This window comes from Sceloporus occidentalis, unplaced genomic scaffold (assembly GCF_023333645.1).
Source record: "Sceloporus occidentalis isolate IW3139 unplaced genomic scaffold, rSceOcc1.0.p SCAF_9, whole genome shotgun sequence".
NCBI lineage: Eukaryota > Metazoa > Chordata > Lepidosauria > Squamata > Phrynosomatidae > Sceloporus > Sceloporus occidentalis.
The window spans coordinates 4,096,976-4,120,795 of NW_028316989.1; the positions used below are offsets into that span (position 1 = coordinate 4,096,976).

Sequence of the window (23,820 nt, forward strand, 5' to 3'; positions counted from 1 at the left end):
TGAATCTAGCTCTCCCACTGGAGCACTTGTTTGGTCTTTAAGAGGTGCCAGTTTCAGTTTCCAGCATTTCCAGGTAGAACTGGGAAAGCCTTCTGTCTGAAACCTTGGAGCACTGCTTCCACTCAGTTTACACTGGGATTGAGCAATTTATGGCCTCTGAATGTTGCTGATGACAATTGCCATCTGCTATAGCCAGCACAGGCAAATAGGGATGATGGGTTTTCAAGTCCATTGAGTTCTATAAGGACATCTTCCAGAAGTTGCCCACCTGTAGTGCGATCAATACTGAACTAAATGACCAATGTCCCAACTGGATTTGCTTTTTATGGGCATCATGGGAACTTAGTGTATGAGGCCAGAATCTTAGGCGAAGGAAAGGAGCTGTGTTCACATTCTGTTCTCTTTTGCTGCATTCCAGCGCTTAAGAAATGAATTGGATGGAGAAAAACTAACCTAAGGATGTCTTGTCAATCAGTTGAGGACTGCTTTTGAAGTTCTTTGCTGGAGTGTGATCTGTGCTTTGTTTCTGAGCATTGGCAGCAGCCCCTTTGTAAACACAGCCTGGGGTTTGGCATAGAGAAGGCTCCTTGGATGTGACTACTCTCTTCTCCTTCCTGCACCCCTGCTGCTCTCTCTCTTTGATGTGCAATAAACAGCCGGGTTTGTTGGATTCCCATTTCGGTGGGTACCTTGGCGAGCGAAGAGAGCTGAGCGTTAGACTTGGCTGGTCAGATCAAAGGCTTTTCCCCAACGAGAAAAGAGGGAAACAGAGACACTGGACCTTTGAAAACATGTGGACATCTGGTATCTGTTCTGCTGACTTGTGGAGCTGCGGCACTCTCTCCTGATCCGCATTACGTTTTAATAGGCTGCAGGGATCTGGAGAAAGGGATGTTTAAATAGAAGAAAGGAATGGTCTTTGTGGGCTGGTGGCCAGTGTTTGTATAGCAGGAACTGTAGAGGGATTGTCTACCCAGCAAGGAGGAGGACAACAGGGACTGAAGGTGCGGAGGGACGGCTATAGCACAAAGGTTAGGAGAAAAGGAATTTTCAGTCTCAGAGGAGGGAAATGGCAAACCTCTTCTGAACAAATCTTGGCAAGAAAACCCCAAAATAGATTTGCATAAGGGTCAAAATACGTCAGAAAAGAAAAGCGCACATTACCTTGCCAAGAAAACTCTGGAGTAGGTTCATGTGTTGGTGGGTAAATACTACTTAAGGACTTAAGGAGCGCTGGCTGGGCAGCAGTTAAATGCCTGCACTGCAGCCATAAGGTTGTGAGTTCAATACCAGCCAAGGGCTCAAGCTGGACTCAGGCTTTACATCCTTCTGAGGTTGTTAAAATGAGTCCCCAGATTGTTGTAAACTGCTTAGAATGGTATGAAGCAGTATATAAATGAAGCTGCTATTGCTATGGCTTAGAGATCATGTATCGGTTGTAGAGAGATCTTGTAGCACCTTTGAGAGTAAGGTGCAAAAAACATACTGCAGAAATAATCTAGTTTGAGGCCGCTTTATTAACTGCCCTGGCTCAGTGCTAGGGAATTCTGGGAACTGTAGTTTGTTTTTTGAGGCATTGAGAGAGCAATCTCTGGTGCCACAATAAACTACAATTGCCAGGGTTTTCTAGCACTGAGCCAGGGCAGTTAATAAAGCGGCCTCAAACTGGCTGGAGGGAGGGGTATCAATAGTGTAATAAATGAGATTATTTCTGCAGTGCAAGATTTCGTAGACTAAATTCTACTTCTTCAGATGCATTTTTTTCTTTCAGCAAGTTTCAAAAGGTGCTACAAGAGTTCTCTACAACTGACTCTACAGACTGACATGGCCATTTATAGCGCTTTATAAATAAAGGTTAATAATAATAATAATAATAATAATATCTGAATTCTACCCCTTGGATAATGTTTGTGTGAGAGGCATGTGGTGTGATGGTTTCAGTATTGGACTACGACTCTGGAGACCTGGGTTCGAATCCTGGCTCAACCATGAAACCCACTGGTTGACTTTGGGCAATAAGTCACACTCTCTCAGCCTCAGTGGAAGGCAATGGCAAGCCTCCTCTGAATAAATGAAACCCCATTATAGTCCCCATAAGTCAGAAACGACTTGAAAACAAACCACAACGACAAGTAACGTTTGGGCCCAATCTTTATTATTGCAAGCCGCCTTGAGTCCCGCTGTAGGAGAAAGGCGGCATATAAATACTTAGAACATAAAGATACATCAAATAAACAAAGAGCCAGGAATTCTGGGATCTGAAGTCCCAAACATCCAGAGGACCGAAGCTGGGGCCACTCCAAAGACCCAAAAGACGAGAATAACGACGAACATCCACTTCCGGGTCGAACTTCGGTCCGGGCAGGAGTACTTCCGGTCGGGCGTTAGCCTTGGCAAGTTGGCATCCAGGTTGCTCCTACTCCTGAAAAAAACCGACTTCCGGTCCTGGCTTCAGTCCTGGCAAGGGAACTTCCGGTGGCGGGCGCCATCCAAGAAACTCTCCTCGCGCCTGTGTTCCATCCACTTCCGGTCCTGGCTTCAGTCCTGGCAAAGGAACTTCCGGTGATGCGGAGGTTGGAGCGTTCGCGTTCGCGAGCGACAATCCGAGAGACTCCTCCCACTCCTGTGTGGCACCCACTTCCGGTTGTGGCTTCAGTCCTGGCAGGAGCACTTCCGGAGGAGGCGTTATCCGTTGTGGAGCCACATCCGGGCGGCGTTTCCGGGTCCCTTTGTCTAGTCCGGCCTTCCTCCCCTTCGGCGCCTCCTCCTCCTCCTCCTCGTCAGGTGGGTCCCTCAGGCGGCCTTTGCGGGGCTCTTCGGGGCTGCTCTCCTTGCTCCGCTCCCGGGGAGGGAAGCCAGGCCCCCCAGGCCCCTCGGCGCCTCTCTTCGCCGCTCTCTGCGTCCGTTGGCGGCGGCCGTTGAGGACCGAACCCAGCGGGCCCTGCATTGAGGGGGAAGGGGGCAGCCCTGCTCCCAAAGCCCGGCCTTTGGGGCTCCTGAAAGGGCTGTGCCTCTTGCCTAGGTGGCGCTTTTCATATTCGGAGCCTCTGGGAGAAGAGCAGGATGCAGATCAATAGAATATAATGTATAATAAATAATAATAATAATATATAATATGATGCCAATATAATATAATGTATAATATAATGCCAGCATAGTATAAGATGTAGTATAATGCCAATATAATGCAAAATATAATGTCAGTATAATGTAATATAATACCAATAGGATATAATACGTAACGTAATGTCAGTGTAATATAATATAATGCCAATATAGCTGGGTACTCATTTGATGATGATGATGATGATGATGATGATGATGGTGAGGCTTAGTGGGAGGAGAAAAGAGAGGCCCCAGATTTAGGCTTTGTGTACGATACTGTGATTTATAGGTATAGTTTTAATTTTGCTCGTTGTTTATGCCACAAACGTTGCCGTTACGTTCAGTAATATCTAGGGATTGGGCTTTATGAGGAAGATGAGTAGAGAGAAGATGGCCCAGCATCCTGTTTGTTGTGATGTAGGAAGAGGCCTGGTGTGTTTTCCCTCTAGCTGTTCTTCCAGGTGTATGACAACCCAGTGTCACCTCCTGCCTTCCCAGCCTCCTGAGGAACCTTAGCCTCAGGACACAAACGCTTGCCCTTGTTTATGGGCTTTAACTCTCTCCGAGAGGAAGCATAAGAGTACTGTACTTGCTGCTTCTTTGGCAGCTCTGAGGGAGTTGTTTTGCCACTGAATGGGAATTTGGGTTGCACCTTGGGACCCTGGGAATTTGCCATTGCCAGTTATTGAGCAGCAATAACCACATAGTATTTTACCTGAGGTAGGCTTACTTGTCAGTGTGGTGCTTGACAGCTCGCCTGAAAGGGATCTTCTCCTTTCCCTCACTCTTTATGCTGTTTTCCTTCATGGGGATATCGCTGTGACTTATGTGTATCTTTTTACAAATGTCTTTTTAGAAAAGGAATCCCTCAGAATGGCACAGTTCAAGCGCCAAAAGCAACTGAGAGCCAGCAATCTTCAGGGAGCCCGGTCCTTCTCAGGTTGGTTGAACACAAGGGTGAAAAAGTGTGCCAATCCTCCTCCTGCGATGTAGCCTCAGCCTGTGTAGATCTGTTTCTGTGGATGAGGACCAGAGGAGGTATTTTCTGCCTCCCAAGTTCCTGGTGGATAAGCGGGTTATCTTAACCAATTCTTGACTAGACCGTAAGTGCCTGCCTGCCTGTCTCTTGTATTATATGGCCATATTTTATGGGTTGCCTCATGGGGCCAGAGCAAAGGCCAGACTTCATATTTACTGTTAAGCTGACACCTCAAAACTGAGACAGTCTCAGTTGCCCAAACAAGTAAATGTGGGTCCAGTAGATACTATGTTAATACCTAGCTGCACGTCTTCTAGTCTGATCTCAGTATAGAGATCTCAGTGACAACTAATATTGTATTAGATTCATTAAAGGCACCATATTAACTATTTCTGCAGCCATCCCAAATTAAGCACATATATTGGAAATGTGCTTTTCAAAAACCCATATGCCATATAATAAATCAGAGCCAGCTTGTTGTAGGGTTTGGGTGTTGGACTCTGACTCCAGGAGCCCAGGTTTCAAATCCCTGCTCAGCCATGGAAACCCACTGGATAACCTTAACTCATGGTTAAGGTTGTATCATGGTTCTACTGAAAAATGGCTATGGAGTTATGTTAGTTAATAAATATAGTTATGGAATTCTGTTACTTAATAAACTATATAGACAGCGTCATTCAAAAAGGAGGGTGCAGAAATAAAGCTTAAAGGCCTTCAGTTTTGCACCATTCTTTCTGAATCACCCTGTACGTTTTCTTCTAGTATTAAAACTATGTCACTGATATTTAATCCCTTTATACTTTTGTCCGGAGAATAACATGGTATTTGCTTCTTGTCACTAGGAACCCAGCCAGCCTCTTTACTGGGACCAGCACCTGGCCTATTAAATCCTCCTATCTCAGCGGATATCATTCAAGCGGCACGTCATCTCCAGGTCTGTGGATGAAGACTTTCTTTTGTCTGTTTCTTAGCTACTAGATAGTGACAATTTGGTATTCTTGCATTTTCCTCCTGTTTAGGGAACTTAGGTTAAATAATTGAAGTCTTGCTGTGTTTGGGGTGGCTACCTCTCTCAGACTTTGCTAAGAAGCAGAGCAGCAGTTCACATTCTGTCTGAGTTTGAATCTCAGCCAGAGGTCAGGTGAAGGCTGCTCAGTTCTCTGTTGGCTCCTCTGATGCCTGAGGCATGTGGCTTTGAACTCCTATGCTTCTGATGAAACTGGAGCCTCACGTGTGGTGGCAGTTTGACTCAAAGCCATTGCGGGAGGGGTTAGAAAGATATGTAAGGCAGCAAGTATGTTTGTGGATGTGTGGGCAGCTTTCTTTCCTGGAACATCAAATCTGACATACCATCAATAAATTGTATGCAAATGGATCTTGAAGCGCCTTTGAGACTAGCTGAAACAGAAGTCGGTAGCTTGAGCTTTCGTAGACGTGAGCCTTGCGAAAGCTCATGCTACCAACCTCTCTGTTTTCAAGATCCCTTTGCGTACATATTTTCCAGACTAACACTGTTATGTCGTTGAATGAATAAGTGATGCCATTAATGCATAGTAATTCAGCTGGCACAATTCCATTTGCAGCCCTTAAAGTTTGCATGTTCAGTATGAAAGCTAGACGTTTGCAATTAATAAGTCCAAAAACGTGAGGAGAAACATAGATTCTTATTTGAGTGTCAGTGAGTAGATAAACTAGGGCAGAAATATGTATCCTCTTAGACTTAGTAGGCCTGATATTATTTTGTGTTACAGGAGCAAGCCTCATGTTGAAATGCATCATATGATATGATAGAAGTCCTTTATCTGTATATGTTATGTCCTATTTGCCCCGTTTTGCATGGGTGACACCTCTTTGAGGTTGTCTACTTTGTAATGATCCGGAGTTCTGTATCACATCAAACAAAGGAGGGAACTGGTCTTACTAACAGCTCATAATATTTTAAGATAGCTTTTCATTTTCCAGTGTTATTAGGTACGAAAGACAAGGCAACAAAAGTATTTACTCTGGAGATAAATTGTATGTAGTTTGGACCTTAACTAGTTAGTGCAGTTCCAGCTGTTCAATCCAGTATTAAAGAGAGGAGGTGCGGATTCTATCAGCTAGGGATCATTAAATAGCAGATTCCTTGTTGAATAGGTGAAAGAGCTTGAGAATAGTCAAGGATTAGGTTGATCTCATCTTAAGAAACTATGAATGGTGCAGAGCCTTAGTGGTTGACAAAAATAGAAAATTAGATGGTGGCTTGTACATAGGTCACATCTGCCTTGTGTAATCACTGTACCTGTTGACTGAGCTTGGGGACACGATCTGCAGAGTACCAGATGTGTGTTGCTGGCACTGAGATTGGACCTATCATTATGTTGTTATAGTGATTTATTTCCCTGGGCCTTTGCTTTTCAGGGGGGAGAGAAGCAACGAGTTTTTACTGGTATTGTCACCAGTCTCCATGATTACTTTGGAGTGGTGGATGATGAAGTTTTCTTCCAGTTAAGGTGAGTAAGGATCTGCTGGGATACTACCCAAGACAGAAGTAGTTCATATGGGGCTATTTGTGACATTGCACTACACCATTAATACTCAGACATTTTACCCTTGGGACCCCCCTTTACATGTACATGTGGATGTTGCGCCTCCTGACAACGTAGTATATGAACAAAAATATTTTGTTCATCAAGGGGCTAAACAGACCACCCCTTTGGAGCGGCATCCCATTGCCCACCAGATAGGGGCCACGGCAACTACATGCTATGACAGCACTAAGAGGAGTCATTTGGTGGGAAATTGAAGAAATGTGTGTCTGAGAACTTGGAGAGCTGCAGCCAAGGAGAATAGGCAAAAAGGAAGTAAAAGCAGCTTCATTTGTTCCTAGTGAAATAGGACAAGAAGTTGATGTTTTCTGCTGTGCATGTAGACTAGAATGAAACCAAAATTGCTTACCTTTGAGCCACTTACCTTCTGTTACAAACTACAGATGTCTGTGGAAAGCTGAGCACCAATAAAACCATTGCAATTTTTTCCCTGTCTCTCTAGTATTGTCAAAGGCCGTATTCCACAGATTGGTGAAAAGGTGCTGGTGAAAGCTGTTTATAACCCTAGCCAGTCAGTGCCATGGAATGCCTTGAAGGTCCAAACATTGTCAAATCAGGTATAACAGAGTTCTCTTCTTTCAAATATTTAAGGAAGATGCCTTGATTTACTTTTCTTCTTCATTAGATTTTTGGAGTACTGTACTACAGATTTTTGGGAGGTGGATGTAGGGAACGATTGTATGTTGACTTTCCCAGGCAGAATGCATTCTGGACTAAATAATGATTATCATCTTGATATCAAGTTCATAGTGTAGCTTTTTAGAAGCTGCTGATGCATATCAAGTAGAAGGCAATGGTGTAATGGCTTGGTATGTGTGTTTCTGACATACCCAGCCAAATTATTTCTTGCTTGGGCAGTTTTACATTCCTTGAAACCTTACATACTGGTAGTATTTTGGCAAACGTGTGCCCCCCTCCCATTCTTCCAGTTTTGTAGCTTTGTTGGCTTAGATGGCATTGGGGAAAACTGATACTATATCTCACTGGTGACTCCTTACTGATCAATTGCTCTCATAACCCTCTGATGGCCATTATATGAGCTCTGGATTCTTAAATCTGGGGACATGGAGGATAAGAACTGACTTTCAAATGTTAATAACATCTGTTTTTCTTCTGTAGCCTCTTCTGAAGCCCCCCACCCCTCTGCTCCATGTGGCTTCTTTGGGACAGAAGCAAGGCATCTTGGGAGCCCAGCCTCAGCTGCTGTTTCAGCCTCACCGAATCCCACCACTCTTCCCACAGAAGCGTAAGTGCTCTTGCACATTGTTTTGGGGGACTGCATGTTTGTTAGAGGAAAAGAGAGATGGTAGAGTAGTAGATAACCTGGAATCTGAGAGACACTGCATGTGGATTGAAGTGGACACACATCCCTTTTGGAAGCAACCAAGGGGTGGAAACATGAGACAGTTCCATTTGGGTGGCCTGGATCAGAAAAACACCTTTCTTCCCTGGGCCATGAGACAGTTGCATTCTTAGCAAATCAGGGCTGGCAGGAGCTGTAATGCTACCCTGTGGACATTCACTGTATGGGATCTCTAGGGTACCATGCGAGGAATTTACTATTTTGATTTTCATCATGAGATTAATAGTGTATATGTCAGAATGAGCTGATGACAATGATGATCCTCAGTGAAGTTGGTACCAACACGGGGGTGTTTGAAATAAGTAGAAATAAGGCTGTGTTTCTTCTCCAGCAATGAGCCTCTTCCAGACATCTCCGTCACTCCACTTGGGGCATCTTGGGAGATATGCTGGTCGGGGTCCAAAAGGCAGGCAAGACACAGGCAGATGGTAAGCACTTATACTAGGTTGTATTGCTATATTAGTTGGTCATCTTACCTGGTTGCATGTTGAATAGGGGACTTCTGCTGTAACAAGCAGCACACACAATTTAATTGGCTCAGTCAATCTCAATCATAGCATGTGTGATCAGTACAATCCACCTTTGAGGGATTGCACTCATTGCAAGTCTCATGTAACCTTTCGGAAAGTCGGGCTATTTAGTCATCTGTCAAATCATAATTCAGGTAACAGAGTTTAGCATACATACTGTGTGTCTTTTCTTTTTTTTTACTATTCTACTCACAAAAGAGAAAGCAAACTATCAAATAAAAATAACAAAAACATTCATAGGCAGCATAAAAGTTAATTCTGTTTCAGTAGGAAAGAGAGAGAGAGAGAGAGAGAGAGAGAGAGAGAAGATTTTATACATTTATTCTTCCTTACATCTTTTTATAGAATGTGTAGAATTCAGCTTGGGATATCTGCGCTTGTATGTATCCTTTAAACACATGGATCTGATTTTTTGGCATTTTGAAGGTTGGTGTTCCCATCCTTGCAGTGCCCAAAGCCTCCCTCCCAACTTACTTTAAAGCCCTGAATGTGCCTCATACAGATATTCCAGGCTGCACTGTAAACAGACAGAATCAGAGAAGCATCTAGTAATCTGCCCTCCCCTGTTGGAGGCACGATAATTACAGAAGTGCTGAGACCTCTGCGGGAACCCAGTGCTGATGTCCTCGTTGTGTGTCTGGCTATGGGGTGGGGGGTAGTTAGATCATGTCTGATCCTGCCTGCTTTCTTTGAAGCACAGAATGCCTGTATGAAGTGGCTTTGGGTACTGTTAAGAGAAGCTGCTCAGAAAGTCTAGCATTTCAGTACTAATGCAGCCATGACCATCTGTAACAAAATTGTTATCCTTATATCTTCTATGCTGTCCTTCTTTTAGGGATGATTTTGATTCTAAGAAGCGAAAGCAGAAGGGGAATGAGCCATGGGGAGTGAAAAAGCCACGGCATGAGCCACCCCAGTACCGGGTCCAATTGGCTTGTTATTCTCTGAACAGGTAAGAAGAAGAGACCTGGGTGAGGGGGTTCTTGGGAGGAAAGAATGAATTGGACTCTGTTTGCATGATCAGCAATAGCCTTGGCAGAAAGGTGGTGTATATCAGCGTGAGAGTATTGTTTATTAATAATAGAGTGCAGACAGTGTGTGTTTTTAAAAAGCCCCTGCCATAAGGGACATTCTACAGTCTATAATTTAACAGAGTAGAATCAAGAGATGGTGGGGGGAGTCAAGGTAAAGCAAAATGGGAGTAAGAGTATGCATTTATTTAAACTACATGTGCCTTTAGACTTAATAGTTGAGCAGATTTTCTGATCTCTGTGCCTTTACAACGGTCACAGCTCCTACTTACAATGCCTAGTAGACATTTTGGCTGGTGATAACGGGAGTTGTATCTAGCCCATCTGAAGGGTCCAGATTTGGGAGAGGTAGAGTATAGTATGTTAACAAGCAAATTTGTCTCTGTAAAAGACAGTCTGGCTATATTATCAAGCTGACATAGTAAATACAGTACAATAGTATTATTTGCTAGAGTCAGAGAAAACAGTATTGGAACTGGTTGATCAGTACAGGTTTAAATTCTGCTTATTCTGCATTTGAATTAATGGAACATCCCCCCCCCCCCCCCCCAAGAATGGAGGGACATGATATATGATGACAAAAGCCTTGAATTCCCCATGGGCAGGCAACACATGTCTTGTCTTTGTCGGATTGTCTTTATAAAGTCTGGTTTTGGTAGCATCTGTTTTGTATTTTGTCAGCCCCTTCTGTGATGCAATGGAAATCTTAAGGCGTTACTGTAGTATCCAGTTGCCCAAGGAGTTCTATGATGTCCGTCTCTCCTGGTTGGATACCTTCCCGCTCACTCAGCCTTTGACCCTTCGGCACCCTAGCCGTATCCAGCTGGCCAGTCCTGCTGAAGAAGCACCTCAGGCTGATGAGAGCCCCACGCAGGATTCTCAGCCAGAGGACACCAACTCAGCTTTCAGTGCTAAGGTGAAGTGCTTGATGGCCATCGTGTTATTGCAAACAAAAGGAGGGATGAACCAGCAACTGTACATGTAGGGGTTGAAAATGAGGTAGTACAAAATAGTTCTAATTAACTTGAGCCAGGCTTGAAGTCAAGTTTTCCTCCTTCTTTATTGGACTTCACTTCCTCTCTTACGCTACCACAGGAGTGGACAACTTGTTTCCCTCCAGATGGACTGTATTTCCTATCATACCTCACCACACACAATGGCAGTTAGTGTCAAGGGGCATTGCAGTGTTACAACCTCTGGAAGGCCATAAAGCTCCCACCTCTGTTCTGCTAACACTGCATTCCATCATATGTGTGGAAGACTTAATTTTTCCTCAGATATAACTAAAGTTGAGCATTTCCTTGGACTTGTGACCCAAGCTGTGTACATGACAGCACAGCTTCTGCTATGATTGCGGAGGATGGATGATCAACCTCTTCTCTTATGTGGATGGTGGAAGATTTACAAGGAGTTGGAGAGCTGACAGAGCAACACATTCTACTATACCAGATCTCTGTGCTTTTTAAACCGCCACCCCACCTCTCCCAATTCTGAAGTATGGGTCATGATCAATAACAATATTTCCAAACTTATCTTACTGCAACTTCCAGAATCCCTCAGCCAGCTCAACAAGTGCCATGGTAGTTGGGAGATTCTAGAAGTTGTAGTCCAAAATAGTAACTTATCCAAAGGTGCATAAATAAGGCGTTTGGAGATCATTATAGCTGTACTCATTGATCCACTCTGTCTACTCTTACCTACTTTAATGGGCAGTGGGTCTCCAAAGTCTGAGTCTGAAGGCTTTTTCTGTTTGAGAGGGTGGGGATTGATCTTGGAGCTTTCTGCATGCTAAACAGCTTCCTTACTATTAAGCTGTATTTCCCTCCCCAATGTAGGTCTTGCTTTTGTCTTCTCCGGGCATAGAAGAATTCTACCGCAATTGCTTGCTATATATTGACGATCCCAGTGACCAGAGGGAGAGTCCTGAACACCCAGCAAAACAAATTAAGGTGAGAATCCCAAGGTTCAGGAGAGGGAAGCATAGATTAATTCCAGTGTTAAATTTGAGCAATTCTGTAAGAATTAGGGGAGCCTAGTCTGTCTAAACAACTGGGAGCAAATCTCGTTCATGTCTAGATCAAAATAGGAGGGATCAGGACACAGCCTACCATGACACTATCTTTCCACAGACCCAAGTAATTGGTGGGAGAGACCATGCAGGATCCATGGCCATTGCAGACACCTATTTATAGAAAGCTCCAGCTTGAGTCTCCTCCCCACACTCGCCCCAAGATCCAAGTGTGTGACTAGATAATGTGTTGAGACATGGATTTGTTTTTCTTCCCATAGTTCTTGTTGGGAAAGAAAGCAGATGAAGCAGTGCTGATAGGAGGAGAGTGGTCCCCATCTCTGGATGGTCCTGACCCAGCAACAAACCCCATGGTTTTGATTCACACAGCCATTCGTTGCACGAAGGCGCAGATAGGTTTGGACTTGACTGGCTGCACAAAATGGTAAGTGTTCCTTTTCTGATGCTGATGCACCTTCCTTGGCTACTTTTTCCAGTGAAATAAAAACCACTGGACCTAATCAAGGAGATACTCATCCCTTATTCTTTGCCTGCCCTGTGTCTGCCTGTGTCCATTCTATTTATATATGGCCTTTTCAGATAATATACCCAAGATGGTTTATATAAAAACAGATAGGGTTTGATTGCTAAAACAATAAGCCAGCACCTTACGTCTAGTCCTGATTTGTTGTCCTCTTCTTCTGCTATCAGATCCTGTAATTTGGGACAACTAAATTAATAAACATTTGTTCTGAGTTTAGACGAGAGTGTAGTTGCTGAGATTAAACCTCAGGTAACTTTAATAGTGTATGGAATAGATGTGACATCTAGCTTAAAAATTTTGTGTGGCTTGTGGTTTCCATCATGATGTCTCAATTCCTTAACTGTTTTGTTGTTGTTATTGATACTGACATTTCATATTTTTATGTGAGCCACCTTGGGTATCAAATAGAGGCAAATTATAAATCCTAAAAGAAAACTGGATGTTGGCTGGGGATGATAGGGATCACAGCTTGACACATTTGACAGTGCCATGTTGAGGAAAACTGGATTAATCAGTACAGATATACAGAATCTTCACAGCCTCGAGATTGCTTTGCCAAAATACAGTACATACACCAGAAAAAAAAAAAATCTGTGACACCTTATGTATTAGCCAGGTTATTGTAAGTACCTCTGGATTAGAACCCCGGTCATGTATCTTAATACCATAATAATTATTTTAGTCTTAAAGATGCCACAGGATTCACTGTATGTGTCATTTCTTTGAAGTTTCAGAAATCTAGTGGCATGCCACTCCTTCATGATCTTAACCACTAGGTGGCTGCCTTTTGTAATTAGATTCACATTACAGATGTCTGTTGCCTTGCATTTTAATTTTGTATATGCAATTCAAGAAAAGCCTGCCAGCTATGTTCAGGAATGCACTGTTAGAATCTAAAGGAGAGAGTGCTTGAAACTTCAGTGTATTTATCACACACCTACAGGACTCAGTTGGATCAGTCTGACAAGGCCACTTTGAGAATACTTGCTTTACAAAACTTAAATGGGGGTTGTATGGAATTCTGAGGCTAGAAGAGTAAATTATATGATGAAATTAAAATTCTGTTAGTAGTAATAAAAGATGGATTTAAAAAAAACCCCCACAATTAGGCAGTGTTTTCATTATTACCAGCTAAAATATGACAAAAGCATGTGCAGGCTTGCATGTCCTTGAGGACTCTTTGACAGGTCAGATGGTGCAAAGTCAGAAGAAAGCCTGATAGAAAGAAAATCAACTCATTTGATGTGTAGTGCCAGAGAGGAGTACTGGTTATTGTGACCAGCCAGAAAGACAAACAAATGGGTCCTTGAACAGATCAAGCCTGAACTCTCCCTGGTAGCCAAGATGACTACATTGGGGCTGCTGTACTTCGGCCACATCTTGAGAAGGCCTGACTCACTAGAAAATACTATAATGCCAGGAAAGTTGGAGGGTAGTAGAAAGAGAGGAAGTCTGCATACCAGGTGGACAGATTGATCAAGGAGGCCATAGTCCTGAACCTGCTGGACCTGAGCAGAGCTGTTGAGGACGGGGGCTTGGAGATCTCATGTTTGTGGGGTAGCCATGAATCAAAGTTGACTCAAAGACAATTAACAACAACACCACACCATTTTAGATCTGTTGAAGTTTCGAAAGACAGCTCCATGTAGAGTATGCTGTTGTAATTGAGAAGGGATGCACTCAGGGCATGTGTCGCCACAGTATGCATCGCTACTTTCTCTCACCTATGGAGGCAGAAAGGTCTTGACCCAAGTGCCTTCTCTCCAGATTGGAAGCACCACTGCAGAGAGCAGGAGAAGAAGCTATGTATATGGAGATGGTTACCATTGCCACAATGGCTGGGGTTAATGTAGCTGCCTGGGCACAGGGTTTTTTACAGTTTATGTTTTGGTTCCCAGTGCCCAGTTTGCCGAAATGAGTGTCTTACTGGGGCTTGGAGATCTGCTTCCAAGCAAAACCCTTTTGCATCTCCATCCTAACCAAGAACTGTGTGTTTCTGGCTCCTTGCAGCTCCGGTGGATGCTTTTCCACGTGAGTTCTTGGGAGCCAGCAAAGACTTCACAAATTCAGACTCCCAGCGAATCAACAGTAAGGAAACAAGCCGGAACTTGGAGCACATTGGTTTGGTTGGTAGCGGCATCGCTATATATAGATTCCTTGCACTGGGTAACCATGGCAACTGATCTTATTTTGCTTAAACCTGGCAGCACATGTGACTTGTTTGGGAAGCAACAGATGAGGGAAGAAGGGAGCTTCTGGGCCCCTGATGCTTTGCCACTTGTTGAGCGTAGTCTTGCCTCGGGAGTGCTTGTTCCCTAGAAACGTTCTCCTTCTGTTCTGTAGTGCTAAGGGAAGCCAAACTATTTGGAGAAGAATTCCAAGGCTGGGGCACCAAAGTGGATGGGACTGGAAAAATGAATATCTGAAGGCCATGACTGTAGGACTGTTTTAGGTCAAGCAGTATAGACAGCTGTGCTTGTGTTCATTGATTGTTAGATTCTGTGGATGGAATTGGTGATGGACCAGTTTGGGACTGTTAGGCTTTTGGGCCAATTGCTTGTCATCTTGCGTGGAGAGTAGAACTGCTCCATAGAGTTATAGGTATCTAAAGGGATTTCAATATATTCATGGAACATAAGGCTGCTAGTTCTGATGGCTATTCATTCCCTCCAGGATTAAGGCAGCTTGCTTTAAAAGGCTGTTTGATGGAAGGGTGCTGTTGTGCTCATGCCCTGTTTATGGGCTTTCCAGAGGTCACTAGTAACCAACTCTGCTGGATCTGATAGGATTTTTGTCTGATTCTACATTGCTAATATGACAGACCTCAAGAGAAGAAAGCAGCTCTTCATACAGTCTGTTACCCAGCTTTATCAGAACTCTGGTGGCATTGCACCCCTAACTACGCAGTGCAGAGATGTAAATGTACATATTTTTCAATGGCTCACATCTTTGTTTTGCTGCCTAATTCTCTCTCCAATTCTTGCACATTAGGTTCCGGTTTGCTGAGTTCAGATATCTATGTGAGGGAAACCCATCACACCAAGAGAAGACTGTGGTCTTCCTGCCAGATATCTGGAGCTGTATGCCATCTCTTGAAGAATGGGAAGCCTTATACAAACAGAAAACACAAAAGGCTCCTCCTCCTCCTCTGCCCCCAGAAGAGACAACAACAATGGTAAGAACAAGATAGAATTGAATAGAAACTTTTACTTGAGCACAGAAGGATCAATGGACTCTGGCAACCTATCATATGATGGCTAGAACTGAGGGGATCTTGCCCCTTGTCTCCCACTTCTTATTGATACCAGAAGTCATTTTTGCTACCTAGTTGATATGAACGATTTTAAGTGGATCATTGGGAAATAGTATTCACTTTGCTTTTAGATTGAAATGACTCATTAATCTTGGATCATGAGGATGGACTTTTTCTCAGATAGAGGTCACTTTCATTGTTGCTGCATGCTTTCTTTTCATAGTGATGGTGACCCTAAGGGAAACCTGTCACAGGGTTTTCTTGGCAGGTTTGGCTTAGAGGAAGTTTGTCTCTGCCTTTTTCTGAGGTTGAGAGCATGTGACTTGCTCCAGGTTTCTCTGGGTTTCCGCAGCTGAGAAGGGTTATGAACCCTTCCCTCTAGAGTTATAGTCAGCACTCAAAACTACTAAGCCACACCGTCCCTCTTTGCTTTGGTTAGCGCAAACTAAAATGATTATGTTCCTCAACAGGAAGACGAAACTGAACAGTCCTCTGAACCAGGTCCTGAACAGGAGATGGAAACCAGCGAACAGGAAGTAGACACAGCCGACCCTGCATCTGAGCCAGGTGTTGAGACCTCCACAGCTGAACCAGAGGCCCCAGCTCCTCCCCTAGAACCTGCCATTGTTGCTTATCCACCACCAGCTTTGCCAGGTGGTCAGCCTAGCTGCACCAACCTATCTCTTTATACCCTTCTGGAGTATAGAAGGCAGCGAGAGAAGCTCTCTTTTGAGGTAGGCCTCATTTTTTCTGGGATTGGGCTTCTCAGGGAGACTTCCATGCTAAATCTCCTCTCTGCCCCTTTGTCCAGTTAACCACCATGTTGAGATTTGCCTATTGGCTTCTTAATTGTCTCAGGTGAGCTAGTGAACACTCATGGATAATCCAACTCAGTAACCTCTTTTTGCCATGGGAGTTTTAAAAAATAAATAGAAATTAGCTTTGGAACACCTAATGACTGTAATGTTCCAGGAGAGCTTGGGTAAGGCAGCTGCTAAAAGGCCCGTAAAATGTAGGGAAAGAGGACCAAGCAAAACATAGACTCTGTTCTATGGACATTTCCCCAACGCTATGTGGATTGCACGTTTTGGCCTCATAAAGATTTTAATTTTTAAGGTTTGAGAATTCTTGTGCATGTTTCTGTCATGTATTTTTGTGAGTGATGTAGGCTTCAAGCTGTTGCCTGGCCTTTTGGTCACTGGTCTCTCTCCTGTTCTCTCTCCAACCTGAGGTGGCAGTGGTGACAGAGTTCTTCCAGGAGATGCTTCAACGGGATTTTGGCTACAAGCTCTACAAAGCATTACTGGCCCTGCCAGAGAAGGAGGAACCACTGGAGGCAAAGAATACTGAGGCTGAGAAAGCAACAGAATCAGAGAAGGAAGCTGAAAGTGAGCTCAGAGATGAGCCTCTAGAGAAACCTGAGGCAGAGGAAGCAACAGAGAGTAACCAGAAGGAATCCCAGGTGAGCTGACCTGCCTCCCTGGGCATTAGCATGGCCAAGTGGCCTCAGTTTGCTTGAGTGGTGGAGGTAAGTCTCTCCTTCCCCAAAACAGCTAACAGCATCTGGTGGCTTTTGAAAGCAGGCAGCATCCTGGTACCACAACTCCCAGGTGGCTTCACTTCTCTCCAGGACTAGCAAAACTTTTGAAAAACAAGATATTTTTCAGATTAGCTGATTTCCATATATAACATTGATTGCAAAATGTTTGTGTTGTTCAGGGTGGTGGTTGCATGGCATACCCATATTCTTGTTGATGTGGTTTTCATTCCTGTAGAAGGAGGAGGCTGGAGATGCTGAGAAGAAGCCAGCAGGTCAGGATGGATCAAATTCAGCCAAGGAAGAGAAGGTCAGTGAGAATGTTAAATCGGAGCCAAAGGATTCTACAGATGACCTCTGTGACCTGAGCCTGGAAGATGACCTACTGCTGCTAAGAGATGACGAGGAGGAGGATTTTGGTTGGTACTCTTGGAAATGCAGCCATCTTACAGGGCAAAGTTTTAGGATGTAAGGGTGGCATCGGTGTTGGGGGGGGGGCAGGAGGGTGGCAGTGATGTTATATGCAGGCAGGCCTTACCTAACTGCCGTTAAATCCAAATAGGGAAAGTCAGGGTTTCTGGGTCCCTTTCCCTGGCCTACTTTCTATTCTCAGACATGCCAAAGCTGCTTCTCCACTGTGTGACTTGCTGTGATGAATAAGGTGCTTTAGAAGATAGTGTACCAGATATTCAGATCTCATGTCAATGTGACTCTGAGGCTGGTGCTAAGAGGCTGCTGTTCTTAGCTCAGGAACTTGCTGATTGAGCCAGCAATCTTGACAAAGACAGAAGTGGGTTTATCTTTGCCAGCAGACTCAGTTTAGGAGCAGAGAAGCAAGCTGGTGCTTTTGACTTCAAATGGTGCCATGTCTCTACTCTTTAATTACCATTGCCAAAACCCTGGTTTATATCCATTTTAGATTTGGCTTTCAATGGTAATCCCTGCATTTCTGCATGAACAGTTAGTAGAGATTAGTATCTGAAGTAGGTTGTTCTGCCTTGCTCCCAGGTGTCAAACTGGAAGATGCTGAAGTGAGATCGGTGGCATCCAATCAATCAGAGATGGAGTTCTCCTCACTTCATGATGTGGTTAGTGTCTGACACCCTTCATTTTGAAGCTTGCTTTGGATTCTGGGAATTGTTTAGAGTCCATTTCAGTATTTTGGCTGGATATTAATATTAGCCATCCTCAGAGCTTATTACGCCTGACATAAATAAATACTGTGCTTCTGTGGCTTTGTCCCTAATTAATACTGTGCCATTTTGACATTCATTTGAAGACACAGCATTCTTCTGCTGAAGGTTTAAAATTCTATATTCAGCCCATATTTTGGCAGGCAGATTGGTATGGTTTTATCTAGAATCCTTCACCATGGCTGCATATTTTTTATTTTTGACCAAAACAGCCCATTTTGGGAGAAGGAAATGGAAAAAAGAGAAGCCAATCCTCATTTTGGGCATGAGGTACGGCATGATTCCTGGTTATCAGACTTCTCAGTTTGGGTGTTTCTTAATTTTTAAAAGTCTTATGTAGGAGTGATGCCAGTTGTATATCCACATCTTTTTTCATGCCTACCTGAATTGGAAATGTATGCCTTGGCAAGTTTGGGTTAGATTTTTTGCATCAGAATAGATGTTGGATGATAAGTGACACCTTGTTCAGGTGTTGTTCATCGCAACTTCTTCACCAAACGGGAACAGGGGAGTGCCTGCACATAATCATTTTCTTACATGGAACGTGGCATGCCAATCTGAAAAGGAGACACTCCTGCTTATGTAGAGGCTATCCATGCAACTGAGAGTGCTGATTTCCCAATTCTCTTGCTTGTGTGGTCAGTTGCCATGTAAGCAGGAGCCTTTCCTCTTTGGGCATATGCTTACCCTTTGAGGAGAGCATTGATAGGGTTGAGGCTAGCATCCCTTTGCTCTTGTGTTGAAAATGGCTGCTGAGTAGTGCCTGATTCATGAGTTTATATTCATGTTGATCTCTGCTCCATAAAATTCTGGAACATAGTTTCTCAAATTTCTTTTCTAGGGTAAGAAAGAGACTATCTGCCTTCTTTATTAACATTTGGAGTTACACTCTTTTCCTTATTATCCATTTTAGGTATGCTCCTTCTGTGTCAGTCTTCATAGCTTGTTTGGCCCTCATTGCAGCCCCACTTTCTTTAGGCTAGTGACTGAAATACATTGAAATCCTGGGTATAGTGTAGAGTTCCCCAGCAAGGGTGCTGAACTGTGGAGTCTGATCCTTCTTTACTATGGCCCAAATCAGCCCTTCCTATCACATCGTACTGATAAGTCCTGAGAGAATCTGCTATGTAGATATAAAGTCCTGACCTTGGAACTGCCCTTCAGGTTGTGTGTCTATGTGTCTTCACCAATGAAAGGGAATGAGATGGTCTGTGGATGGAACAAAAGTGGCATGTTGGCCGTTTGAGCAGCCTCTTCTTTTTCTTTGTAATTCTCCCTCCCTCCCCAAGTCCAGAGGGCTGGACCCAAGTGCCGTCTTACCGTTGGATGCCCTTCTTGCCTTCATTTACTTTGACTTGAATTGCTGCGGTTACCTGCATAGGAAGGATATGGAAAAACTCCTTCTCACCTTGGGCCTACATCTCTGCAAAGAACAGGTGAGTGACAACGCAATTTTGTTCCTCAGGTGGTGGTTGGTTTTTGAGGTTTGAATGCCTTGGAAGATTTCTAGTTAGCATTGAGTGCACGAGGATCTGTTTGCGGGCCTTTTCCAGTGCCATTCATGGAGGGGGGTGTCTCATCTGGTGGCAGGTGAAGCGCTTGGTGAACAGGGTGGTGACGCAGTTCGTGTGCCGCTACCGCAACCTCCACTACAGCCGGCAGGAAGGGACTGAGCCAGGCCCTGAGGAGGAGCCATTAGGTAGGTACCAAAGATGGGGTGGGAGGGGACTGTTCCACTGTATGGAGCTTCATGGATGGTATGGCCTTTGTGTTTTCCTTCTCAGCTAGGATCCTTCCAGCTTTGGCGTTACATGAAATTTAGCTGGCATCCCTCAATCATTATTTTCTGGTCTTCTTTACTCAGCTATATGCAATGCTGGTAGTCCCAGGATCTCCCTTCCTATATGCATTTGAGTGTATACTTGTTGCTGTCCATCCAACTAGTAGCAAGATTTTGGATTCTTTGATGAGACTCAGAGCAGTTTCTTTTCACTGACTCTCAAAGAAGGCTTTGTTTTGGAACAGCAAAACTTCTTCATGTGGCAAGAAGGAGGAGGTTTTGATGTCCCAACCTGCAATGGCAACTATTGGGAATCAATCCACAAAATGTTGCTCCATAATGTTTTTTTAAATTATGTTTTTCTGTTTTCTTTCCCTCCATCTAGTCTCTGGATTTCAAGGCCAACTGGACTAACTGTTGCCTTGTTTTTCCAGGGAACCTCACACTACTGCCTTCATCCTCTTCTGCTTCCAAGGTTCCTGCCAAGTCTGTTACAGAATCTCAGTCTGGTAACCTGGTTTTGTACAATGGGGCTGTCCTCAATGTAGGCAAACTGCTGGAAAAAGCAGAGCAGACAGAAAGTAGTCGTCTCTATCTGGAGAACAAAATCCACACACTGGAGCTCAAACTGGGTGAGCAACACATGGTCAGGCTTGCCCCCATTGCCCCAAGAAGCTGCGTCAAGGCAGAATTTAAGTGCTTTAACCTCCCAAATGGTTGAGCCTCCCTAGAAAGTACATACAGAACACAGCTACCCAGTGGATAGCAGGGCACTCAGGAGCTTTGACCTGAATGTAGAAGCATGTTTGAAAAAGGAATTGGATGCAAGTGCTGAGTTGTAATGAAGCAGTGGGTGGTTCATGAACTGGGCTTGCCACTGATTTAAAGACAAATCTGCAAATCTGTCTTCTGCTTGCTTTTGGCCATTTTCCTATGACTTACTGCCCAGGTGGTTGGGCTGAAGACAGCCTAGACTGACTTGATGGCAGGCAGTGGTTGAATCCATGTACTGTACAGTCCTTCAGCTGTAGGGATTCTGTTAGTACACAGGGCAACACCCTGGGCTCTTGCCCCCACATTGTTGTTCCCACAATGGCTCTGTGTAACTTTGTTTACACTTACATTTAACTCATCTCTTGGGTTTAAGGCAATGGGTGTTCAACCTTGGTTTGGTTGGGTACTTTGATGTCTGCACATTGTTTTACTGGCTTGAAGATTATTTTGTTCTGTTGCCCTTTCAGAAGAGACCCAGCTTCGTTTCTCAGCAACAGAGACTTCCAACAAGTCCCTAACACTGGAGGTGCAAGAGCTTCAGAAGCGCCTTGCTGAGATGGAGGAGCAGTCAAAAGTGAATGAGAGGCAAAAAAACAATTTTCAGAGGCTGCTGCAAGAGAATAAGAAGCGTTTGACTCCACTGCAACTGGAAATCCAGAAGATCATTGAGAAGGTAGGCAGGGGAGTCAAGGAGGATATTTTAGTTGCCCTGTTTCTGTCTGGGGTCATGACTGGTTTTTTCAGGCAAACCTATATATTAAGGTGGTGATGGCTTTGTAAACTAGGAATGCTAGTATTACTAAACACTGGGCTGCAGTGGTGTGACTGTTTTCTCCCCACTCTTGGATATTTTGCTCTTAGAGGAGATTGGGGACAGCATCTTCATGGAAGAACCTTCTCTGTACTGGCTGATTGAGTCTGATTTAAGCTTAAGTCATGGGACAGAATTTAGCTAAAAAGCACTTGTTTCACTGATTTCATCAGATGTGCACTGACCATGTGTAAATCTGGATCCAGTGTCTGTTGCGGTAGCAGTTTTTGTCTAAAGAACAACTTATCAAGAGTGTGCTGTTTGTTCCTGTGTGCACATAACTGGACATCAGTCTCACTGTCTTCAGTAAGAAATATTTCCAGGCAACTGTGCAGGCTTTTTAAACTGTAAAATACAAATTGGGCTTGCTCTCCCTGAATAGGAGTCTGAACTTGGTGGTACTGGGCTGTTGTTCTTAGCTCAGAGTTTAAAGTTGACCTTGTCTGCCCACAGAAGAGAAGCATGCTGAAAGACTGGGGAGTATGGAACTATTCTGTGATGGAATCATTTCTTATTGACTTGGGATTTTTTGGAAATGGAGAACATTGAAATACATGATTTCCCCACCTGTGTTCTTTGTCAAGGCTGTACTGGGATGCTGTACTCATACAGTATCAAAGGAAGTCTGAGACAAGGATAAAACATACAACAGTGGCAGTGTCTTCCTGAAGACTTGTGTCTGCTAGAATCCATGCTATACTATTTCAGAGCTGCCTTTGATAGCCAAGGCTAAGTAGCGGTGTTTAATCTGTGTATATCATTTTTCACTTGATCTTTCCAAGACACATAGGTTCAGCTTTAGAATTAAGATGGATAAGAGGCAGAAATAAATGTAATGATAACTCCTCTTACTGTTCTGTCACTTGTCTCTTCCAGACCAATAACTGCTTAGAAAAGAAGGATCCGGCACCAACGGCAGTTTCCAGCAATTGACATTCCCTGGAAGAGCAGCTCAGAAGGAAAGATCTATGTCCTGGTTTGATATTTTGGGCTGTGGATTAAGTGGTTGGGTGAAGCCTTTGAATCCTTCAACCCTTTCACTACCATCTCAAGGGCCAGAGCTGGGTTTTGTGCTAAACTTCCACTGTCACCACAGCCGCCACCACCACCACCACCTCAGGCTTGGGGAAGGGGCGCTGGGATTCACAGTTCATGTGCTGGAGCCACCATTATTGTTAAAAGGATGCCCATTAGGTAGGAATTTTGATGGTCTATTGTGTAAGTGGAGAAACTGCAGTTTAGGTATTCTCAGGCTGTCTGCTAGCAAGCAACAGAAGGAAGACTTGAACCCAGTACTGAGCCTGATGCTGTTTTAAATGGACAACAGGTGCCAAGTGCTCTAAAGAGGCATGGCCTTCCTCTTTGGGTTGCACGGAGACTTCCCCCACCTCCTCAATCCTGCGTCCTCCATTTCTTTTCTCCAAGCTTTTCTAACCTCAAGCTTTTGCTCAAGGAGATGGCATTGTGCCTGCCTTTTGATTAGAAGGGGGTTTGGGAAGGCTGCAAAGGAAAACAACCAACTAAGCAGGACTGTAAACATCAGAATCAATACAGTAGGTCCTGCCTGTGCCCTCTTTGGAATGTGCATTCCATGCTGCAGGCTAGTTTATGGCCGGTGCTGTGGTATGTATCAGTTTACACCTTCACATATCCAGTACAGCATTTTGGCCCTTTCAGGAAAATACCATTTTGTTCTGTCTTGGCCAGTCTCAAATCACTCATTTGCCAGATGTAGCTTTAATGGCTCAGCCACCTGCTGTGTGTTTTGCTAGCCTTCAAATTTAAGTGAAAATCTTGGCCGTCGGGTGTGGGTTTTGAGGGCCTTGGTCCTTAGTAGTAAGGTGGCTAGGATACATTTACCTTCCATTTTGGGGAAGTAGCAGAATCTACTGGAGGGCTGCGATAGGTAGCCCCTTGGGTCCCTGTGGTAGTTTTTAGTGGAATAGCTGGTGGGCTTTTGCAAAAGCAGTGGTTGGCCTTGGGCCTTCATGCAGTATGTATTGGTTGCATCTGCCCTGGTCACCTGCTCTCCCACCTCAGGTGGTCTGTCACTTCTGGATGTGTTGCTTTTAGTCTGTAAATGTGGTAACAACTTGTATTTAACTGGCCAGGTTCCCTTTTATAAAAGTATCTTCCTCAACTGGAAACGTGTGCTGCCTCCTTTTGTGGTAAACTTTCACACTCAACAAATATCCTGCTCCAAGTTGTTGTTACATAGCTGGAGAAGAGGAAGAAATGGGGCTAGGCAAATTTTTTATGGTTTATCTCAAGTTCTAGCTGCTGTAATAAGGAGTCTTCCTGATCCAAAAAACAAACAAGCGCTT

At 44.1% G+C, this 23,820-nt stretch overlaps 1 protein-coding gene across 2 annotated transcripts; it reads left to right on the forward strand.

Moving 5' to 3' along the window:
• Positions 1 to 2,536: 2,536 nt before the first annotated feature.
• Positions 2,537 to 23,643, forward strand: CCAR2 (cell cycle and apoptosis regulator 2). Of its 2 annotated transcripts, XM_089538170.1 has the most exons (21): positions 2,550 to 2,779; positions 3,960 to 4,045; positions 4,927 to 5,018; positions 6,485 to 6,576; positions 7,115 to 7,229; positions 7,792 to 7,918; positions 8,367 to 8,463; positions 9,401 to 9,517; positions 10,278 to 10,512; positions 11,432 to 11,545; positions 11,886 to 12,049; positions 15,140 to 15,323; positions 15,872 to 16,135; positions 16,633 to 16,863; positions 17,177 to 17,357; positions 17,947 to 18,026; positions 19,421 to 19,567; positions 19,722 to 19,830; positions 20,346 to 20,543; positions 21,153 to 21,358; positions 22,373 to 23,643. In XM_089538170.1, exons 2-21 carry the CDS (start codon positions 3,979 to 3,981, stop codon positions 22,427 to 22,429), a joined length of 2,877 nt encoding a protein of 958 aa, XP_089394296.1. In that variant the 5' UTR covers positions 2,550 to 2,779; positions 3,960 to 3,978; the 3' UTR covers positions 22,430 to 23,643. The 2 variants fall into 2 exon arrangements, with proteins under 2 accessions (XP_089394297.1, XP_089394296.1); XM_089538171.1 differs by lacking the exons at positions 19,722 to 19,830; positions 21,153 to 21,358; positions 22,373 to 23,643 and having other exon boundaries at positions 2,537 to 2,779; positions 20,346 to 20,538.
• Positions 23,644 to 23,820: the final 177 nt, after the last annotated feature.

Excerpts from the sequence above, each read along its gene's own strand:
- CCAR2 (XM_089538170.1), top strand. The coding sequence starts at position 3,979 with ATGGCACAGTTCAAGCGCCAAAAGCAACTGAGAGCCAGCAATCTTCAG. Across the intron at positions 11,546-11,885 it reads ACCCAGCAAAACAAATTAAG|TTCTTGTTGGGAAAGAAAGC; the intron begins GTGAGAATCCCA and ends TTCTTCCCATAG. Across the intron at positions 19,568-19,721 it reads TACATCTCTGCAAAGAACAG|GTGAAGCGCTTGGTGAACAG; the intron begins GTGAGTGACAAC and ends ATCTGGTGGCAG.